Raw genomic sequence first — 21,164 nt, 5'->3', positions numbered from 1 at the left:
TTAAAGCAGGGGTGCCCAACCTTTTTTGAACCGAGAGCTACTTTTAAAGTTGCCAGTCTGCCGAGATCTACCAGTCCAAATAGAGAGGCGTAGCCATTACTGACAGCCTACTACCAGGTAAATACACACTTCTACTTGTATAAAACTGACCTTTGTACGATTAATACTTCATAAAATACTGCAGATCCTTTATCTTACCTCTTTTGAATCTACACACATACAAGTATTTAACTGAAGTTACACAACAGTGTTGTTGATACAGAGTTGGAGTTTATTCACACGTCACTACAGTGGGTAATGTTTTTAAGAAACATTGAACAGTGCTGCCACATATGACACAGGAAAAAAGAAAAGACTGAACCCTTTCTTTGCCATTATTTAAAAATAGTGTTGCTACAAAAGTATAAATGAGGCTTACTAATAAGACAACTCAGATCTGAAGCTACTCAGGAATCTGCTGCCAACGTGCAATAAAAAAGACAAAATTAATAGAATCAAACCCTTTTTTTGTTGCATTTTAGTAGATTATAAAAAGAAATGCCTTTACAATAGGATGCAAGCAACACTAGTTTCTCAACCTGAATTGATAATAGACTATAATCAATTTAAGTTTGCATTCTTATACCATTTTGTACATTAATTATAATGAATAAGTTCAAACAAACTCAAACTCACAGCTGATTAATAACGGTATCTAACTTGAGTTTTTATCATATCAAAAACCTGTTGAAATGCTGCTGTTATTTTTATTACGCATCGACAGCCTCCAGGAATGCTTCTTTCACAACTTCGCCGTCTTTGAAAGACTTCATGTGTTCCTCAAGAACGTGACTGACACGATAAGATGCTCTGGTAGCAGCTCTTGCTCTTGTTGTTGAGCCTGGTGAAAATGGACTGCTGTGCATTTAGCTGTCCTCTCAGGCCCCTCCCCTTTTGGGAGCGTAGGGCAGAATTAGGAGGGAATTCCGTCTCGTAGCGTTTGTGCACTGTTTTGAAATGCTGCTCCTAAATTACCCTTCTTCGATAAAGCCACGCTCGCATTGCAGATGAGACAGATGGACTTTGAATTGGAATAGATACAAAAATAATCATCCTCCCACTCGGAGTGAAAATTATATATGTTTTGCTTCTGCCATAATTGCGGTCTTGTGTGTGTGTGCGGACTGTCACTCCTGTTGACACGGACAACGTTAGCGAACTAGTGCACTGCCCACTGCTCACCAGCCACGCCCCGACACATGGGGTCACGCCGGCCAATCACAAAGCTTTGATGCGTTCAAGTGCATTATTCTGGCACAGGAAGATTATGTTACAGGACATTAACGATAAAACAGAATATTGTTGTTCTATTTTTAGACACATCTCGCGATCGACTGGGAATCTCCCCGCGATCGACCGGTCGATCGCGATCGACTGGTTGGGCACCCCTGGTTTAAAGGGAACATGGGAGAAACCTCAGGGAGAGCAACAGAGGAGGGATCCCTCTCCCAGGACGGACAGACGTGCAATAGATGCCGTGTGTAAATTGAAAAGATAATACATTTGCAACATAGGTAGTCCAAATGTTTGGAAATGCATGTGTGTATAATAGGAAGATGATATAAGATACTATATGTATGCATGTAGTACCACCCTTGCTAGCGATTCCCTCTCTAGTTTAGCATACTCAGCTTCGTTGTCCCTGGCCATAGAATCACGATTTTATGGTGCCGGAAAAAACTGGGGGGAAATACACACTAGCCGGTACTACGCTATATGGAAAGGCCACCAACAACTGTCCTGGCCTGGACGCTAAAGGACGTTAAAACGGGGCTAGCCGCTGCAATGGAAATGCGCTATAACATACCTTATTCTTACTCCGAGCACTACTTCTGCTCCTCCGTCGCTTCACACTTGCAGAGGGCGATTTCTCAACTGGCCGAACTGGTGTCCTGGTCGGTGATGACACCAGAAAGACCGATGGTACTGCATCTCCATTAAGTAATGGTTGTTCCATAAATCCCATGTTATGTTTTATCATACTCTCAGAGTAGTCGTCCGGAAATTTGAAATGTTCGCTGCATACATGAGCCTGTGAATCATTCGGTTCGGGCCGGCCACATTTCGCTAGCCACTGCCTCCGAATGTACTTCTTACGCTTACCTTTTGGCAACAGATGGAACCGAGCATTCCGTGGATTGTTCCTATCAGAATTGTGGCAATATTTCGCGATACAGTGAGGCATATTTGAAGAGCGAAACTACAGTAAATAACATGGAGATCAACTTGTCTTCGAAAACCAAACGCATGGTTTACGTCACGTCCGGAAAATGGCGGCGCCCACAGTGTTGATGTTATTTCGGTATATAATCAGTTTAAAATCACTGATAATGTCATCGGATTAAAAAAATAAAAAAAAGACTGGCAGAGACTGGTCTGTTTTATCGGATGATAATTATTTAAAAATGAGTGTCATGAGCATACCATTCCTTTAAACTGCTCTTAAAAAAGAATAATCTAGATGCTTCAGTAATGAACAGGCCCATATCAAACCTCCCATTTCTAGGTAAAATCATTGAAAAAGTTGTTTTTCAACAGTTGAGTAATTTCTTGCATTTAAATAACTGTTTCGATGTGTTCCAGTCAGGCTTTCGTCCAAACCACAGCACTGAGACTGCTCTTGTAAAGGTCTTTAATGACATTCACTTAAACACAGACAGTGGCAGAACTTCAGTGTTAGTATTATTAGATCGCAGTGCTGCGTTTGACACTGTTGACCACAGCATATTACTAGACCGACTGGAAAACTGGGTGGGACTTTCGGAAACAGTTCTAAATTGGTTTGAATCCTACTTAAAGGACAGAAACAACTTTGTTTCTATAGGTAAATACACATCTGAGTTGACAAATATGACATGTGGGGTTCCTCAAGGCTCCATCTTGGGGCCTCTTCTCTTTAACATCTACATGCTACCACTGGCTCAAATAATGAAGAACAACAAAATAAGTTACCATAGCTATGCAGATGACACACACATTTACGTAACAATTTCACCAGGAGACTATGCTCCAATTCAAACACTGAGTAAGTGCATTGAACAAATCAATGACTGGATTTGTCAGAACTTTCTCCAATTAAACAAAGATAAAACTGAGGTAATGGTTTTTGGAGCCAAGTCAGAACGTATAAAAGTTAGCGCTGAGCTTCAGTGTGCAATGTTCAAAACAACAGATAAAGCCAGAAATCTAGGTGTAGTCATGGACTCTGACCTGAGTTTCAACAGTCACATTAAAACAGTTACTAAATCAGCCTACTATCACCTAAAGAATATATCTAGGATTAAAAGACTAATGTCACAGCAGGATTTGGAAAAACTTGTCCATGCCTTTATCTTCAGTAGACTCGACTACTTCACAGGTCTCACTGTCTATTAGAAAGCTGCAGCTGATTCAGAACGCCGCTGCTCGAGTCCTCACTAACACTAAGAAAGTGGATCACATCACTCCAGTTCTGAAGTCTTTACACTGGCTTCCTGTGTGTCAAAGAATATATTTCAAAAATATTGCTGCTGGTTTATAAAGCACTGAATGGTTTAGGCCCAAAATACATTACTGACCTCCTGCTAAATTATGAACCATCCAGATCTCTCAGGTCTTCAGGGACTGGTCAGCTTTCTGTCCCCAGAGTCGAACTAAACATGGTAAAGCAGCGTTCAGTTATTATGCTCCAAATATCTGGAACAAACTCCCAGAAACCTGCAGGTCCGCTGCTGACTACTTTTAAATCCAGGCTGAAGACTTTTCTTTTTGTCGCTGCTTTTAATTGAAATATTCATATCTTAAACTGCACTGTAACTTGTATCCATGTATTTTTCCTTTTAATGTTTATTTTATTAGCTTTTCTTTTTTAATGCTTAATGTCTTTCATTTTTTGTAAAGCACTTTGAATTGCCTTGTGTTGAAAAGTGCTATATAAATAAACTTGCCTTGCCTTGCCTTTACAAAACGTTTGCATTAAGACACTAAGACTAGCTGGTCCCTTGCAAAGGTGAGTCCACCTTAAATGAGCAGTGGGTGATCAGCAGGTGAAAGGCAGGACACGGGAACTTGGTCCTGAGGAGATGTAACGATTATTAAACGAGAAATAGCCTAATCAAGGGGTCAAAGAAATGAACATTTGTGATTATTAGTGAATCGCTTGCAGGTGGGTGAAATTAGGCTTAGGGAGTAACGTATTACATGTAGTGGCATTAGGTCATCAGGACACAAAATAGACAAATGTATTCCCTTACAGTTAGAGAAGCATCTGAAGACCAACACACTTGTGTCTTTTGAAACGATTATGCCATTTTAATCTTTTGTCACAAACATTGCAGCTCTATTTTTCCTCTCATGTGTGACTTTAAACTTCCACTCCGTGCAAAAGCTTTCTTACAGACTGAGCAGCTGAATGGTTTCTCTCCTGTGTGGACTCTCATGTGTTTCTTTAAACTTCCACTCTGTGCAAAAGCTTTCTTACAAACTGAGCAGCTGAATGGTTTCTCTCCTGTGTGGACTCTCATGTGTGACTTTAAACTTCCACTCTGTGAAAAAGCTTTCTTACAGACTGAGCAGCTATGTGGTTTCTCTCCTGTGTGGATTATCATGTGTTCCTTTAAACTTTCACGATGTGAAAAAGCTTTCTTACAGACTGAGCAGCTGAATGGTTTCTCTCCTGTGTGGACTCTAATGTGTTTCTTTAAACTTCCACTCTGTGCAAAAGCTTTCTTACAGACTGTACAGGTGAATGGTTTCTCTCCTGTGTGGACTCTCATGTGTGACTTTAAACTTCCACTCTGTGAAAAAGCTTTCATACAGACTGAGCAGCTGTGTGGTTTCTCTCCTGTGTGGATTATCATGTGTTCCTTTAAATGTCCACTATGTGAAAAAGCTTTCTTACAGACTGAGCAGCTGAATGGTTTCTCTCCTGTATGGACCCTCATGTGTTTCTTTAAACTTCCACTCTGTGAAAAAGCTTTCTTACAGACTGTACAGGTGAATGGTTTCTCTCCTGTGTGGACTCTCATGTGTTTCTTTAAAATTCCACTCCGTGCAAAATCTTTCTTACAGACTGAGCAGCTGAATGGTTTCACTCCTGTGTGGACTCTCATGTGTTCCTTTAAATGTCCACTCTGTGAAAAAGCTTTCTCACAACCTGAGCAGCTGAATGATTTATTTTCAGCACTATGTTGTGGATCACTGACAGATTCATTTCTATTTTTCAATGAGTTTGAGCCTGAGGCAGGTTCTCTGGTCTCCTTCCAATCGGCACTGTCTTCAGTGTCAGGTTCAGAAGAGTCTCCAGTGTAGTCCTCAGTCTCAGGTTGTAAACTGCTCTCTGGATCTGAGTTCCTGGCTGGTTCTGGTCCTCCACAGTCATCTCCATCAGCTTCCGTTTCCAGGTGTTCAGTTTGTCTTTGATGAGGCTGAGAGGACTGAGGTTTCTCTTCATCATCTTCACTCTTCACAGGGTCAGGAGTGAAGATGAACTCAATGATATCAGCCTCCTCCAGCCCTTGAAAATGCTCTCCCTCCATACTGATCCTGAGTTCCTCCAGTTCCTGCTTAATGTGTGGGGGGGGCTCTGGGTCCTCCTGGTCCAGACTGGAGCTCCACTCCTGCTGGTCAAGGAGAAGCTCTTCTTTAACCACCACCAGCTGCTGGACGTCTGCAGGAAACAGGAAACACACAGTCAGAACAAACTGCTAGCATTTAAAAATATCCTCACCATTACATTGGGAGACATTTTGCAGCCCTAATTAATGCCTTTGTTTTTATATGTTCACATTATCTTTCTTAGTCCCACCTATTGTGTATTTCTGTTGGATCAAGTCACCTCATGTAGCCCAGCCCCTTTCCACTTCCAGTTAAAAATGAAAAAGGGTTCTTTCTTCTGGCGTAGCTGCAATGTAAACAATGAATTGTATTTGAGATCGTTCACAGATACACTACGCCTACAGTACAGAATTCAAACCTTATTTATGTAAAAGTATGCAAGTATCATCAGAACATTGTACGGCACCTTCTTATGTAAAAGTAATGATGCACTGCGTGCTAATAGAACCGTCCTTAGGGCAGCAGAGCGGAAACACCGCGACGACGTCCTAACCTATCAGGCTCTCCTCTCCTCTTTCTCTGCTTCCATCTCTCAGGCAAAAAGCACTTCCTTTCAAGATAAGATCCAATCTTCCTATTCCAATCCTAAAAAACTATTTTCCATCTTCTCCTCCCTCCTGGACCCCCCCAAAGCCCCTACCCCTCCTCCCTCCTGGACCCCCCCAAAGCCCCTTCCCCCTCCTCCCTTCTGTCAAGCGACTTTGTTAACCACTTTGAAAAAAAGGTTGATGATATTCGCTCTTCTTTTTATGACTCACCTCTACTCACCACTGGGACACCAGACCCTCCTTCCACCCGCACACTGACCTCCTTCTCCCCTCTCTCTCCAAGTGAGGTTCTTACCCTCATTACCTCTGCCCGCCCTACCACCTGTCCTCTGGACCCTATCCCTTCAAACCTCCTTCAGACTATCGCTCCTGATATTCTACCGTTTCTCACTCATTTCATCAACACTTCTCTAACTTCTGGTCACTTTCCAAACAGTCTCAAGGAGGCGAGAGTAAACCCTCTCCTAAAGAAACCCACTCTCGACCCGTCTGATGTTATAAACTACAGGCCTGCCTCTCTCCTCCCGTTCCTGTCTAAAACACTTGAACGCGCTGTCTTTAAAGAACTCTCCTGTTATCTCCATCAGAACAACCTTCTGGATCCGCACCAGTCTGGTTTCAAGGCAGGTCACTCCACAGAAACTGCTCTCATTGCTGTCACTGAGGAACTGCACACTGCTAAAGCAGCCTCCCTCTCCTCTGTCATCATCCTGTTGGACCTGTCTGCTGCATTCGACACGGTGAACCATCAGGTCCTCCTTCGCACTCTCCAAGAACTTGGAGTTTTAGGCTCTGCACTTTCCCTCCTCACCTCATACCTCAAAGACCGCACCTACAGGGTCACTTGGAGAGGGTCCGAGTCCGACCCTTGTCAACTAGCTATAGGGGTCCCTCAGGGCTCTGTTCTTGGTCCCCTGCTCTTCTCCTTGTACACAAACTCGCTCGGATCAGCCATTAGCCCGCATGGTTTTTCATACCACTGCTACGCTGACGACACCCAATTAATTCTGTCCTTTCCCCGCTCAGAGACCCAGGTCGTCGCACGCATCTCTGCTCGTCTAGCTGACATCTCTCAGTGGATGTCCGCTCATCATCTCAAGCTCAACCTTGACAAGACTGAACTGCTTTTCCTTCCGGGAAAAGATTGTCCCTCTCTTGACCTGACAATCAACATCGGCACCTCTGTTGTTTCCCCGACTCAGACTGCAAGGACTCTGGGTGTGATCCTAGATAACAACCTGTCCTTCACTGCAAACATCGCTGCTGCAGATACACGCTCTACAACATCAGGAAGATGCGTCCCCAGCTGACCCAGAAATCGACGCAGGTTCTGGTCCAGGCTCTCGTCACCTCACGCCTAGACTACTGCAACTCCCTCCTGGCTGGTCTACCTGCATGTGCCATCCGACCTCTGCAGCTCATTCAGAATGCAGCGGCTCGTCTGGTCTTCAACCTTCCTAAATGTTCCCACACCACTCCGCTCCTCCGCTCCCTCCACTGGCTTCCGGTAACTGCTAGAATTTACTTCAAGACACTGGTACTTGCGTACCATGCTGCGAATGGATCTGGCCCTTCCTACATCCAGGACATGGTTAAACCGTACACCCCAGCGCGTGCACTTCGCTCTGCATCAGCCAAACGACTCGCTGCACCCTCGCTGCGAGGGGGACCCAAGTTCCCATTAGCAAAAACACGTGGGTTTGCTATCCTGGCTCCAAAATGGTGGAATGAGCTCCCCATTGAAATCAGGACGGCAGAAAGCTCACACACCTTCCGGCGCAGACTGAAAACTCATCTCTTTCGACTCCACTTCGAGCGATAGAATGACTAACAAAGAACTGCTAACAGAGCACTTATATACTAATAAAGGACTGGCTTATCTAAAGCCAGTTGAGTAGCACTTGAAAGGCTTGGCTCTATGAAACCTGATGTATTTATATGATTCTGTTTTCCTCAAGGTTGTGTCTTCCTGGTCGAATGTACTTATTGTAAGTCGCTTTGGATAAAAGCGTCAGCTAAATGCAATGTAATGTAATGTAATCTATGAGCGTGCTCTGAGGGATGCCTACCTGGTCTGCCAAATACTCAAACTTCATGCCATGTTTCAACTTAACTATCATATAAAAAACTGATCAATTAGGGGATGGATGGGGTAGCTTTGCATGTCATCGAAACTAGCAAGAATTGAAAAGTGGATAGAAAAATGGGCCAAGTTAGTAATACTGACACTTCTCATTGTTGTCAGCAACAGTGTTCGAAAACAGCCGGACAGAGTTGAGGGTGGCCCTAGCATGGTCCCTCTCAGCAAGAGCAGCATCTCTTTCCGCCCTGAGTGCAGAGATCTCATCAAAGAGCATCTGTTGAGTCACGGAAGGTGGAGACACTGAACTGGTCGACGGTGGAGGCGAATCAGGAGTAGGTTGATGCTGTGGAGGTTCGGAGGCCACTCTGCACTTCTTTGTTGAGGGCCCATTTTCTTTGCCAAGCATCTTCTTGCCATAACGAGACATAGCATTCCAGAACCTAATACACACAAACATTACATATACCAGGGGTTAGGGCTAGGGATGTAACGATATACCGAATATCGCGGTAAATAAACGTCCCAATACCGTCGTGAGACTGACAAAATCTACCGCGATTTTTTTTTTATTTAAATATTTGTTTTCGTTTTAAACCTTTATTGAACCAGACGGTCCCATTGAGATCATCGATCTCTTTTTCAAGAGAGACCTGTCCAACATGGCAGCAAGTAGGTTACAACATGAACATAAAACAACAGAACACAAAAGGACATGGTATTTACAGGGCTACATGTACACACCTAGAGACATTGACAAGTACCAACAGTATATTTATATCTCTGTCAATAAGCCTCACCTTCTTGGCAAACACTGTGTTGTGTTTGAAGTGGTGGAGAGACAATGCACAGTTTGACCCACTGCTGTCCCCCATGGCCAAAGCATATCTCTCCGTCCCACTGAGGTGGCCTTAGACTTTTTCGCTGTCAGTCATTTTGACAGACAGGAAAATATCCGTCATAATCCCTTATTACCCGTCGGGTCTGAACAGAGAGAGAAAGCACGCTCGTGAACTGTCAACGGGGGGGGGGGCGGTGTTATGCCGTGTGTGCATGCACCTCGCGGGAGCGCACACAGCGTAAAGCAAAACCTCCCAGACATGTATTGATCTGTACACAAAGTACGGTTTGGAAACTATATCTTTTCCTTTTGGAGGGCATGCATACCACGGCATAACACCAGAGCCTCGCTGCGGGGAAACGTTGGCGCTGTTCCGAGTTTGTTCTAATCTGACAAAATGACAGACTGCTTTCAGATTTTTCCGTCATTGTTAAATAAAATATTCGGTTAACGCGATTATTATTCAATATCGCGATAAATACCGTACCGTGTTTGTTATCGCGATATTATCGTACTGTGAGTTTTTGGTATCGTTACATCCCTAGTTAGGGCTGTGCGATTATGGCAAAAATCATAATCACGATTATTTGGGTCAATAATTGATATCACGATTATTAAATACGATTATTCATTGACTTGAAAATATCCATTTATTGAACTTTAAAACAAATACAAATAATAATTTGAACGTATAATTCAACTGAAAAACCAATACAAACATAAATTAAATAAATGATACATTTATATTTATATATATATAATTTATATTAAAATACGATTAATTGCACAGCCCTACCAGGGGTGATAACTAACACCTACCCACAGCTGGTATGTTATTGTAAAATTGTACTTCACATCCATCACAACAGTATTACAGTGTTCGATTTAGGCCAGGCATATCATCAGTATATACATGCATTTTCACAAACCTTCTCAGTTTCTGGCACTCGTCAGCTGTTGGTACTTTCCCAGGCGTAGCAAATTTGGTCGGGATGTAATCTGGATGGCCGGGCTCCTTGGAAGGCTGCCCTGAAAAACAGATCAGAGAACTTGGAGTCATGCATATCAGTGTGCCTCCTCCAGTCTAAAGTAAGATCAGTGTCATCAGGGAGGTGCTATATACAGATATATCACCTCCCTGATGTCATCAATGAGGTGCTACACATTCCCTGATCCTAGTATCCCCGACAGCTAACTCAAGTATTATAATTTATTTATTGATACATTTATTTCGAACAAGTTGAATAAATAATTTACAAATCAGAACAAATGTTGTAGTGCATAGTCATGCAAGAGAAATTAAAACAATACAACAAATTACATTTACAACAATGCATTTGCAACATAAACAGTGCCATGTCTCGTGTTCGAAAAGGAGTGAGAAGAAGTATAACTTATTTAATCTCACCCACTTGTCCCTAAATGATTTATTTATAATCTATGATCTGCAATAATTATCATTATCATTATTATTCTTGTCATTATCATTATTGATCTGCTTTACCTGTTGATTGATTGATATACATACATATGTACACATACATATGCACACCTACATACTCACACATAAACACATAGTCAAACACCTTCCCTATCCCTGTACCTCGAGAAAATAATTTCTCTGTATTTCCTCTTGAACTGGTTAATGTCCGGACATCGCTTTAGCTCCACATTCACACATTAATGACTTGTCATAGCTGATGTGTGGCTCAGTTTACTCTGTGAAAGATGGACAAGTAGCAGGGAGTATGTACATTGTCATTGGTAGATAGGAACTACAATGTTGGGGCTGACTAGACCAACCATGATGCTATGCTACCATGCTATGATTCTGCTGTAGAGGAAGGTAAACAGTAGTTTGGTCCAGTCCGGGCTAGGGGCGGACATCAGATTAATCATAAACATAGTAGTTGTTCTGAAATACAAGTTCAATTTACCAGAAATGAAGTGTGCCGAGCAGATGTACACATATTGCACGGTGTCCTTGGGTTTCCACGGCTTGTGAGTGATGGCAACGACGCGAGCGCAAGCTCTCGCCCACTGGGCCCTCCGTCCTGGCTGTTTTTCGTGACTGGGGAACTTGAAGAAAGAAAACTTGGATTTTTCATCACTATTTATCATCAAATGATGATTTCTACAAGTCCCAGCACTACACCACTTCACCATCTTCAAAGTATTGGATCTAACAAGTAAGTAACACGGCTAAACCCTCTGCCTGCTTGCACCTCGCGTAAAATGGCGGGTGTCGCCTTCTTCTTCTTCTTCTTCTTCTTCTTCTTCTTCTTCTTCTTTAGTGTTTATTGGCGGTTGGCAAACCAACTTGTAGGTGCATTACCGCCACCAACTGGACTGGAGTGTGAACAAGAGACTATGCAGAAAACAATAAACAAAACAAACAAAACAAAGAACCAAAACTCTAGATTATTTTAAATTGATCAATTTCTCTTAGAAACGTAATAATCTCTCAATATATATTGCCTGATGTTTTCCCTAACAGCCCTGATAGCGACAAGTCATGGAATGTTGCTTTCTTGAGTGTCTGGAAAAGCACATTTCTCTGAGTACTATATTTCCTGCAGAGCAGTAAAACATGCTCAACAGCTTCTGGCTGGCTGCAGTGTACACACTTCCTGGTTAGATGCTTTCCTATTATACTTAAAGTATGATCGAGACCTGTCACCTGTATGACCTATTATCATCCCAGAAATTACATGTTCCTCCCTTCTTTTAAACCCCACCTTCCTTCCATCCCCCACATACCTTTGCATGTTATAAAGATGTCTTCCTGTATCACTAAGGTCCCAATGATCTTGTCATGTTGTTTGTGCATATTTCTGAATGAATATTTGAACCTCCGCTTTGCTGAGTGGAACTTCTATGTCTATGTTCAAACTTCTGAGTGTGTGTTTGGCCAGAATCTCCACCTGTAAGGCCCTAAACGGGCTGGCTCCGGCTTATATAGCTGACTTAATCCAGCGATACACCCCAGCCAGAGCTCTAAGGTCTGCCGACCAAATGCTGCTGGTAGTGCCGAAAACCAGGCTAAAAACTAGAGGGCACCGAGCCTTCGCAGCAGCTGGTCCCAGGCTCTGGAACACTCTGCCCTTACCTGTGAGGTCGGCCCAGACACTAGGGGCTTTTAAATCCTCTCTAAAAACACACTTTTTCTCTCTGGCCTTTTAAAAGTGAGCAGAGCATGACATTTTTCATTTTGTATTTTAACTGTGTCTGCCTTTATATTTGTTGTTTTTAACTTAAATGCTACAAATTGCAATATGTTCCGTATATTTTTTGTTCATGTACAGCACTTTGGCGCGACCGAAAGTTGTTTTAAAATGTGCTTTATAAATAAACTTGATTTGGATTTGATTTGTTCATTACCCTCCACACCAACATGAGCAGGAACCCAGATGAAACGAGTTGCTCTGCCTTTGTTTTGCATTTGATATCAAATTAGAAATATTTCATTTATTATGTCCATTCTAGATGAAGATCTGCCTGATCGTATACTCGATAATGCTGAAAAGCTGTCAGATGCAATTATCCTGTTATGTATTTCTTTCTCCTCTATCCATTTCAATGCCAACAACTCTGTGGTGTATACTGACACATGACATCTTACTTGTTAGACGCTTTTATCCAAAGCAACTTACATACTCAATACTGTGGATAATCCCCACCGGAGCACTTTGGAGCATGTAGTTGTGCCCAGGGACACAACTACATGCTGACTGGGTTTGAAACTGTGACCATCTGATCCCCATACCAAGGCTCTATCCACTGCGCCACACGGTCTGTGGTGTATACTGACACATGGTCTACGGCAGTGGTTCCCAAACTTGTTGTGCCCAAGGCACACCAAAGGACAAGTAAAAATCTCAAGGCACACCTATTGTGCAAAATAGCCCTTATAACACGTGTTATCACTCATATCATGTAAAATATCTGTAAATGTGCATAATTATTTACTAATGCCAAATAAAATGTGACAAAGACAACTATATTACTCATGAAATATTTATTAACGAAATATTTCAGAAATTAATTTGAAATGTTATCAAATTAGGCTTCATCAAAGCAGCAACACACTCATTTAAACCAGACAGGTCACAACATTAAAAATGAGACAAAGGAAATGCAGCACAGAGAACTGTCAATGCAAGGAAGCTGCATTGTCCATGGTCCTGAACTACAAATTATAAATGTAACATTTCAGCAGAGATGGGGTCGTTACTAAAAAAAGGTAATATATTACATATTACTTTAAAAAAAAAAAGTAATATATTACACTACTTCGTTACTCTCTACAACTACATAAAGTAACTCGTTACTTTACTCGTTACTTTACTCGCAGGGCCGGCCCGCCCCTCCCTGCCCCTCCCTGCAGGCAGATCATGCAACTGCTGAAGTTTCAAATGTTCTCTTTAGTTCAGTTTCCATTGTCGCATAAGACTGATCCAGATCCTGAATGTTTTCCTATCTGACCGTGGCTGTTCTCTGTCTCCTGCTATCTGTATATTTTGCGCAGTCTATCTCTGCTCACTCTCATGTGTTGCACTGGAACCAGACACCGCAAAGACTTCAGCCGAGCACGTACGAACTGCGCATGCGTGAGTGGCAATAACTCTCCTTACCAGCAGGCGGCGGTAGTGTGTATGCGTCATTCAAAACAGGCAACAACCGGAAGACAGAGAAGAAGAACAGACCACTACGTGATATAAACAAACAACAAATAGCGTGTGCGGTAGCTCCACCTTAGCATGTGTTCTTTGCAGGTGCTTGTTGAGGTTTGACGTGGTGTTTACAGCAGTGGATAACAGCTGGTGGCCTGGACACAGTTTCCACCTCACCGTCACATTCCTGTCTATTCTTCGGATGAACTCAAAATAATGTGCATACCTCCACCCCTCGAGAGTTATCACTGACTCAGCCATGTTTATGCAGCACTGCACGTGGACGCGCAAGTCGCGCAGATTACGTACATATAAACCTACAAAGTACTGATATAGTAAATTAAAAAATAATTATTTTTGTGTAGTTGTATATTGCAATAATAACGTATGGTTGTCACAAAATCCACACCGTTTGGGAACCACTGGTCTACGGTGTCGCCCTCGGCCCAATACCCGTGTGTGTGAAAGAATCTGCACACTGCCATCGCATTTTACGTTTCTAAGGTAAGCGGATATGAAACTATTCAGCAAACCTATAAATAATAATCTAAGTCATTGAGTTTTTAGCATAATACTTCAGAATCTTAAAATCCCTTAACGTTTGTATGCAATTGTGCTAAATTCAACACTGGAATCAAGCAAATATTAATATGTTTGCATGACATTAGTTATTTATATTTTGATATCACTTAACTATACGTTTAATACATTTAAGTCAAGCTAAGGTACATGTGATGCAGGCCCGGCTCCAGGATGAAATGACTGAGGGGGCTGTTCAAAAATCCGAGGGGGCGATTTCTTTTTCACAACAACGACAAATACTGGCAATGTAATGAATTGACACACCAAGCTTTTTTCCTTCTCACTGCTCTACAGTCTCTTTGCTTCTTTATTTTTATTCCGGATTGACCCCTCTCATTCTGTTCTTTTCCTCTGATCTTTAATAATAGATAGTACATTATTAGATGGCTGCACTTTGGTTAACAGACTAACATTGATTTCCTCAATTTATAAATGGACAGGCTCTGTAATTATAGCATAACCTGTTCTCCTCTATCCCTTAACTCATCTTCCTATACAGATTTACTTACATCTAGTCAGGATTAAAGAAACATTAATCTGGTTGATTTTTTATTTTCAGGATTGAATGTTCAAATCAAGGCCTACAACCTGGCATTTCATAAGAAAGTGACTAATATATAAACCAAATGTAATATTGGATCAAACACTACACCAAATGGACAGACACAGATCAAAAATTAAAATAAAGTCCCCTAGTTTGTCTCTAGAGTCTAACTGCCATGAGAAAAACGAATTTAATGTTCCACAATCCGTCACTAGATGTCGCTCATTGTCAGGGGCGGACTGGGGGGGAAAAGTGGCCCGGGGATTAATTGACAAACAGGCCCACTTAATGCGCAGCATGTATCGGCCGGCCGGCGACGAAAGTATGTTACTTAACAAAAAACCCTATGCATTTTATGTTATTTTGGACCATTGTTCATATAGTAATCACATTACCTGAGCCCTCGAGCTGCTAGAGCTAAATAGTTACAGCATATATTTAGTGATTTTAATGTTAACAGATCTTTGATGCAATAACATTTTGACCCAATTTGCCTGACTTGACGCATGGAATAAAACATGGGCGTAGGAAGCATCCTCAATGTGGGTGAGACCATTTAACAGGGGGTGTGGGCAGGTGGTGGACCTCACCTCCTCTCGGGGGGTCCGGGGGGCATGCTTTAAATGTTGAAGTGAAATGCATCAATCTGGTGCACTTTGAGAGCAACATTAGGGACTAAATCTATGGCAGTCAGTGGGGGCTTGGACTGTGAGCCGTAGGGTCGCCGGTTCAAGTCCCCGACCAGACCTATTTGGAGTGTGGACTTCTACTTGGAGAGGTCCCAGTTCACCTCCTGCCGTGGTGCCCTTGAGTAAGGCACCAGACATCCCCCTTCCCCCCTCACTCCCATTGCTCCGCAGGCGCTGTACAATAGCTGCCCACTGCTCCTAGTACTAGACTCCTGGTGCTAGGATGGGTTAAAAGCAGAGAACACATTTCACTCTGTGTGCTGTGTGCTCTGGTGCGGTGACGTCACTCTCTGGTGCGGTGACGTCACTCTACTTTAAAGAGTCCTCTCCGGCTGATGTTCAGGTGTATATCAGTATGAACTTGGCGTTTCAGGCTCTGCACTTTCCCTCCTCACCTCATACCTCAAAGACCGCACCTACAGGGTCACTTGGAGAGGGTCCGAGTCCGACCCTTGTCAATTAACTACAGGGGTCCCTCAGGGCTCTGTTCTTGGTCCCCTCCTCTTCTCCCTGTACACAAACTCGCTCGGATCTGTCATTAGCCCGCATGGTTTTTCATCCCACTGCTACGCTGACGACACCCAATGAGTCCTGCCCTTCCCCCGCTCAGAGACCCAGGTCGTCGCACGCATCTCTGCTCGTCTAGCTGACATCTCTCAGTGGATGTCTGCTCACCACCTCAAGCTCAACCTTGACAAAACTGAACTGCTTTTCCTTCCGGGAAAAGATTGTCCAACTCTTGACCTGACAATCAACATCGGCCCCTCTGTTGTTTCCCTGACTCAGACTGCAAGGACTCTGGGTGGGACCCTGGATAACAACCTGTCCTTCACTGCAAACATCGCTGCTCCAACCCGCTGCTGCAGATACACGCTCTACAGCATCAGGAGGATGCGTCCCCAGCTGACCCAGAGAGCCACGCAGGTTCTGGTCCAGGCTCTCGTCAGCTCACGCCTAGACTACTGCAGCTCCCTCCTGGCTGGTCTCCCTGCATGTGCCATCCGACCTCTGCAGCTCATCCAGAATGCAGCGGCTCGTCTGGTCTTCAACCTTCCTGAATGTTCCCACACCACGCCGCTCCTCCGCTCCCTCCACTGGCTTCCGGTAACTGCTAGAATCCACTTCAAGACACTGGTACTTGCGTACCATGCTATGAATGGATCTGGCCCTTCCTACATCCAGGACATGGTTAATCCGTGCACCCCAGTGCGTGCTCTACGCTTTGCATCAGCCAAACAGCTCGCTGCACCCTCGCTGCGAGGGGGACCCAAGTTCCATCAGCAGGAACACGTGGGTTTGCTGTCCTGGCTCCAAGATGGTGGAATGAGCTCCCATTGACATCAGGACAGCAGAAAGCTCACACACCTTCCAGACTGAAAACTCATCTCCTTCGACTCCACTTCGAGGATAGAACTATTAACAAAGCACTTATATACTAACAAAGGACTGGCTCCTCTAAAGCCAGTTGAGTAGCACTTGAAAGGCTTGGCTCTATGAAACCTGATGTACTTATATGATTCTGTTTTCCTCAAGGTTGTGTCTTCCTGGTCGAATGTACTTATTGTAAGTCGCTTTGGATAAAAGCGTCAGCTAAATACAATGTAATGTAATGTAATGTAGTGTCTCTACTTTAAAGAGTCCTCTCCTGCTGATGTTCAGGTGTATATCAGTATGTAGTGTCTCTACTTTAAAGAGTCCTCTCCTGCTGATGTTCAGGTGTATATCAGTATGTAGTGTCTCTACTTTAAAGAGTCCTCTCCTGATGATCAGGATACTCTTCATTATGAACCAGATATAAACCTCAGAAACTTATATTTGTATTTATTATATTTCACACGGCGGCATCAGTATGAAAACACCTGAGAGCTAACGGCTAATGCTAACCGTTAGCTCTCAGGTGTTTTCATACTGATGCCGCCGCAGCTCACCTGGTGACGTCACTAAACCCCCGTTAAACGGAGCATCCTGCCGCCGGTAATCAGCCGGTAATCAGCCAGTAATCAGCCGGTTCTCCTGCTTCTCAGGTTCTCCGCTGTGTTTGGGAGCAGCGGATCGATGTTTGATTATTACTGCCTGCTTCTTCCTCTCTCTGTGTTGGCTCTCAAACTGGCCTGCAGCGCCCCTGTGGTGGGAGGGTGTAACTACACTTTGAGTATAAAAACGTTATATTATACTTTATTTACTAAAACATCCTGCTCTGTTTACCCCAGATAAACAACAACACTCTCGATGTGTTCTGTAAACAGCACTCTTCTCTTCTCTAAACTGCAACTGAGTCTTTGTTTACCTTGCTGTCCTGGGGCCTGTACTACGAAGCTGGTTCAACCTAACCTGGATATGTTTGAGTTAGCCGGTTGGCCTAATCCAAAACATACGCGCTCTCGCTACGACGCGGGTTATCAAGTGGATCGCTCAAGCCAGCCGTGTCCTATCTAGTTAGGTGCGCGTTCACATGAAAGGGGTGGTATTAGACCAATCACAAACATGGAGAAGCTACTGACAGCGCAGCGTCATACTTCCTGAATGATAATTGAACTTTAATACTAGTCAAAAATGAAGAAGTTAAACTTTAAACATCCATGACTTAAACACTTGATCAGGATCAGAGCCTCAGAGCTGCACCTGCAAGGTGAACACAGCTGGAGCAGAACACGTGTTTGAATGCGTACATTAACAGGTTTATGATATCACTGCCCCGTCTAAAACACGATCTGACTTCAATTACATTTGTCTCGAGTGTTTCCTCAACTTATGTGTTGCTTAAAATAATACTTCTGCATCCAGTCTGTGACGCTGTGAGTGTTGCACGGCCAGATGGCTCAAGAAGCTGACTCATATAAGGAGATATGATACATTATGATGTGATATGAATTATAATGGAACACATCGACGTCTGCACTCAGTGTACTGATGGTGCTGCAGCTATTTAAGAGCTTTCTTAACGCTGATGTTATAATAGTCAGACTGCTCTGAAGATGGAGGTGATATTCTATTCATGTTCACGTTCACACAGTCGGTGATTTCTGCCGGCCGTCTTTCCTGCAACGGCAGCTTTTCTGTATTTCCTTTCTCCTGTATTATGACTTACTTGATCGCTTTAAACTCCGCACACTGAGCTCTGATTGGTCAGCAGGCGGTGCTTTCACTGAGTTGAGCTCTTAGCCTGCACCCTAACCCAGGCCCTTTCTCATTTCATCAAATCCCCCTCCTCGACTCCTCGGTCCTCCGGTAGTGACATGCGCCCAACCCGGTATCACGGTGAGACGTGAACATGTGACGCTTTACCATTGCTGGGAGACGTGAAGATGTCACGGTTTCCTGTTTTCAAAACGTGAAAGGCGTGACAGCTACACGGTATTGTTAACCCATGTTAACCAGTGGAGAAATACCCGGAAGTGCCAAGCAAATGGTCTACCGCGCCTATTGGTCGGTTTTTATTGTCAAAATTAGATGTTTTTAATTTATTTTGTAATCCTCACACTCGATTTCGCCGATTTTCTTGTGGCTCTAGCTGGTCGAGACCTCTTTCAGCAGAAACAAAGGCTACGATGTTAATCCATGTGTGTTGTTGTGGAAATAACGGACGTGACGTTGTGTGATCGCTTAGCAACTGAAGTCCGTGAAATATAAACACCACTAAGGTTCAAGGGTCAAGGGTTTTTGTTATCAGATGCTAGCTACAGTGTAATTTTGGCATTTCAAATCTTAGATCCCGAGCTCCTCCAACAGTGCAACATAATATAAATAGGACATAATAAGAAAAATACATAAAGATAAATAAAAAATAGTGCAAAATGCACCACTTTTGGTTCAAATTATGAAACCAGTAGATTCATTCATTTATTTATTTATTTGTGTTACTCCAGCTATATCGATGTTAATCCATTTATGTGGTTGTGGATTTACTGTACGTTACGTTGTGCGGTCCCGTAGTAAGTGAACACCATGCTACCGATTACTGTCCGGTGACCATGAACGCACCGGACATCGGCTACAACCTCCTCTCTGTCTGACTTCGCCAAGCAGGTAATGTGCTGCACCGCATGCCTCCAATATTTGTAATGTTTATTGCAAGTAAATCAGTTGTAGTTACATATCTTTTTAAAGCACGAGCTAGCTAAACACATATTAGCTTTACTTGACCGGAGATATAGTGCAGTGATGAGTCCTATAACCCGGAAGTGAGTTCGCATTTTACAACTATTAGTTCCCTCGTCTCAGAGTCAATGGGATTTCTCCATAGCATTTTGGAAAATAGCTCGAAATAAGATCTGTGGAAAACGAACCTGCTTTATAAATGCACGTTTTGTTCAGCCGGATAATCTCCACATATCTACCCTACTTTTATACTTTTCGAATCATAAATCTAATGGCCAGAAGCAAAATGCTAACGTTATGCTATAAACTAACTACAGACCATGGATGTATAATAAGAACCTTTAGAATAATTACCTTTTAGAAGTACACAAAAACATAACTGCTAACAATGTAAATGCTGTGTTGGAAAAAAAAGTGAATGTAAGAAAATGTTGAGTTAAATACTTTTGGCACTGTATACAAATCTTGGAAAAATGCCTTTGTGGCTGTCATACTTGCATACAGTGGCAACTAATAGTATTGTGAAGAAATGTCATGACAACCATCTTCAGACTGTTACTGCACGCTGATTGTTGTGGTCCTATTTAGGACAAAACGTTCAGAGCAGTCCTTGTTCCAGTCCGCCCCTGATTGATTAGTGCTTTAACTCGTAAATTACCCCCAATGTTAAAGCTTGTTGATGATATGTGAGATTGTAAATTGTCGTGCATTCTAAAGTGTTCACTGTATTTTTTTCCTTCAACAGATAGCCTACCAAAGAAATATCAAACAGCACTTTTAAGAGCCTTTTTCAATTTCTTCTCTTCTCCCTCCTCATAGCTATATTCCCTACATTTCTTCCTGTCTTCTCCCAATTTTTACCATCTTCATCTCTGTCTCTTTACCACTTTCTCTTTTGTATTATATGCACACACACACACACACACACACACACACACACACACACACACACACACACACACACACACACACACACACACACACACACACACACACACACACACACACACACACACACACACACACACACACACACACACACACACACACACACACACACACACACACACACACACACACAGGTAGTGTGCCCACAGGTAAGAACTTACACTTTTCACGATTTATATATAGCATTACAATCGACTAACAGTGTCATATATTTATGTTATGTTACATAATATTTTACCGCTGAATTTTAGCTTTGCTTTGAAATTGTACTAAAACTAAGTAAGGGGCCATTATTGCATTGATACTAAATTAATTTACTCAAATTAAATAAAAATGCAAGTGTTTTTATTCTATTCTAAACAGGATGCAGTTTTTGTTGTAGCTTGGGGAGGGACTTACAGTCACGGACTAGACAAAGGAAAATTAGTCAATATTTGTATTTGATTGCATTCTGAATTTGAAACCCAGTTTTAAATGACCTTGTCTTTTATTTGTCTTTATCTCCAAAAGAATGCCAGGACCAGGTT

The 21,164-nt window shown here is 42.8% G+C and overlaps 2 protein-coding genes across 2 annotated transcripts in view; both read right to left on the bottom strand.

Annotated features, from left to right (window-relative positions):
* Nucleotides 1–17,621, bottom strand: part of LOC139434511 (gastrula zinc finger protein XlCGF57.1-like) — a 42,037-nt gene extending 24,416 nt beyond the window's left edge. Inside the window, exon 1 of the mRNA XM_071204450.1 lies at nt 17,520–17,621. The gene's annotated coding sequence lies outside the window, so the exon portion shown is untranslated. The remainder of the gene's footprint in view (nt 1–17,519) is intronic.
* Nucleotides 4,080–11,381, bottom strand: LOC117452251 (zinc finger protein 454-like). The gene is made up of 4 exons (XM_071204451.1): nt 11,041–11,381; nt 10,033–10,132; nt 8,410–8,705; nt 4,080–5,686 (listed from the first exon to the last, which is right to left on the bottom strand). Exons 1-4 carry the CDS (start codon nt 11,267–11,269, stop codon nt 4,341–4,343), a joined length of 1,971 nt encoding a protein of 656 aa, XP_071060552.1. The 5' UTR covers nt 11,270–11,381; the 3' UTR covers nt 4,080–4,340.
* Nucleotides 17,622–21,164: the final 3,543 nt, after the last annotated feature.

The sequence above is a fragment of the Pseudochaenichthys georgianus genome, chromosome 9 (assembly GCF_902827115.2).
Source record: "Pseudochaenichthys georgianus chromosome 9, fPseGeo1.2, whole genome shotgun sequence".
Lineage (NCBI taxonomy): Eukaryota > Metazoa > Chordata > Actinopteri > Perciformes > Channichthyidae > Pseudochaenichthys > Pseudochaenichthys georgianus.
This window is presented reverse-complemented; position numbering and strand designations above follow the sequence as displayed.

Bases quoted from the DNA above. Each gene is read 5' to 3' on its own strand.
- LOC117452251 (XM_071204451.1), bottom strand. From the start codon at position 11,269: ATGGTGAAGTGGTGTAGTGCTGGGACTTGTAGAAATCATCATTTGATG. The intron at 10,133-11,040 runs GTAAATTGAACT...TCTGTTTTTCAG, and splicing joins CTCGGCACACTTCATTTCTG to GGCAGCCTTCCAAGGAGCCC. The intron at 8,706-10,032 runs GTTTGTGAAAAT...TGTGTGTATTAG, and splicing joins GAGTGCCAGAAACTGAGAAG to GTTCTGGAATGCTATGTCTC.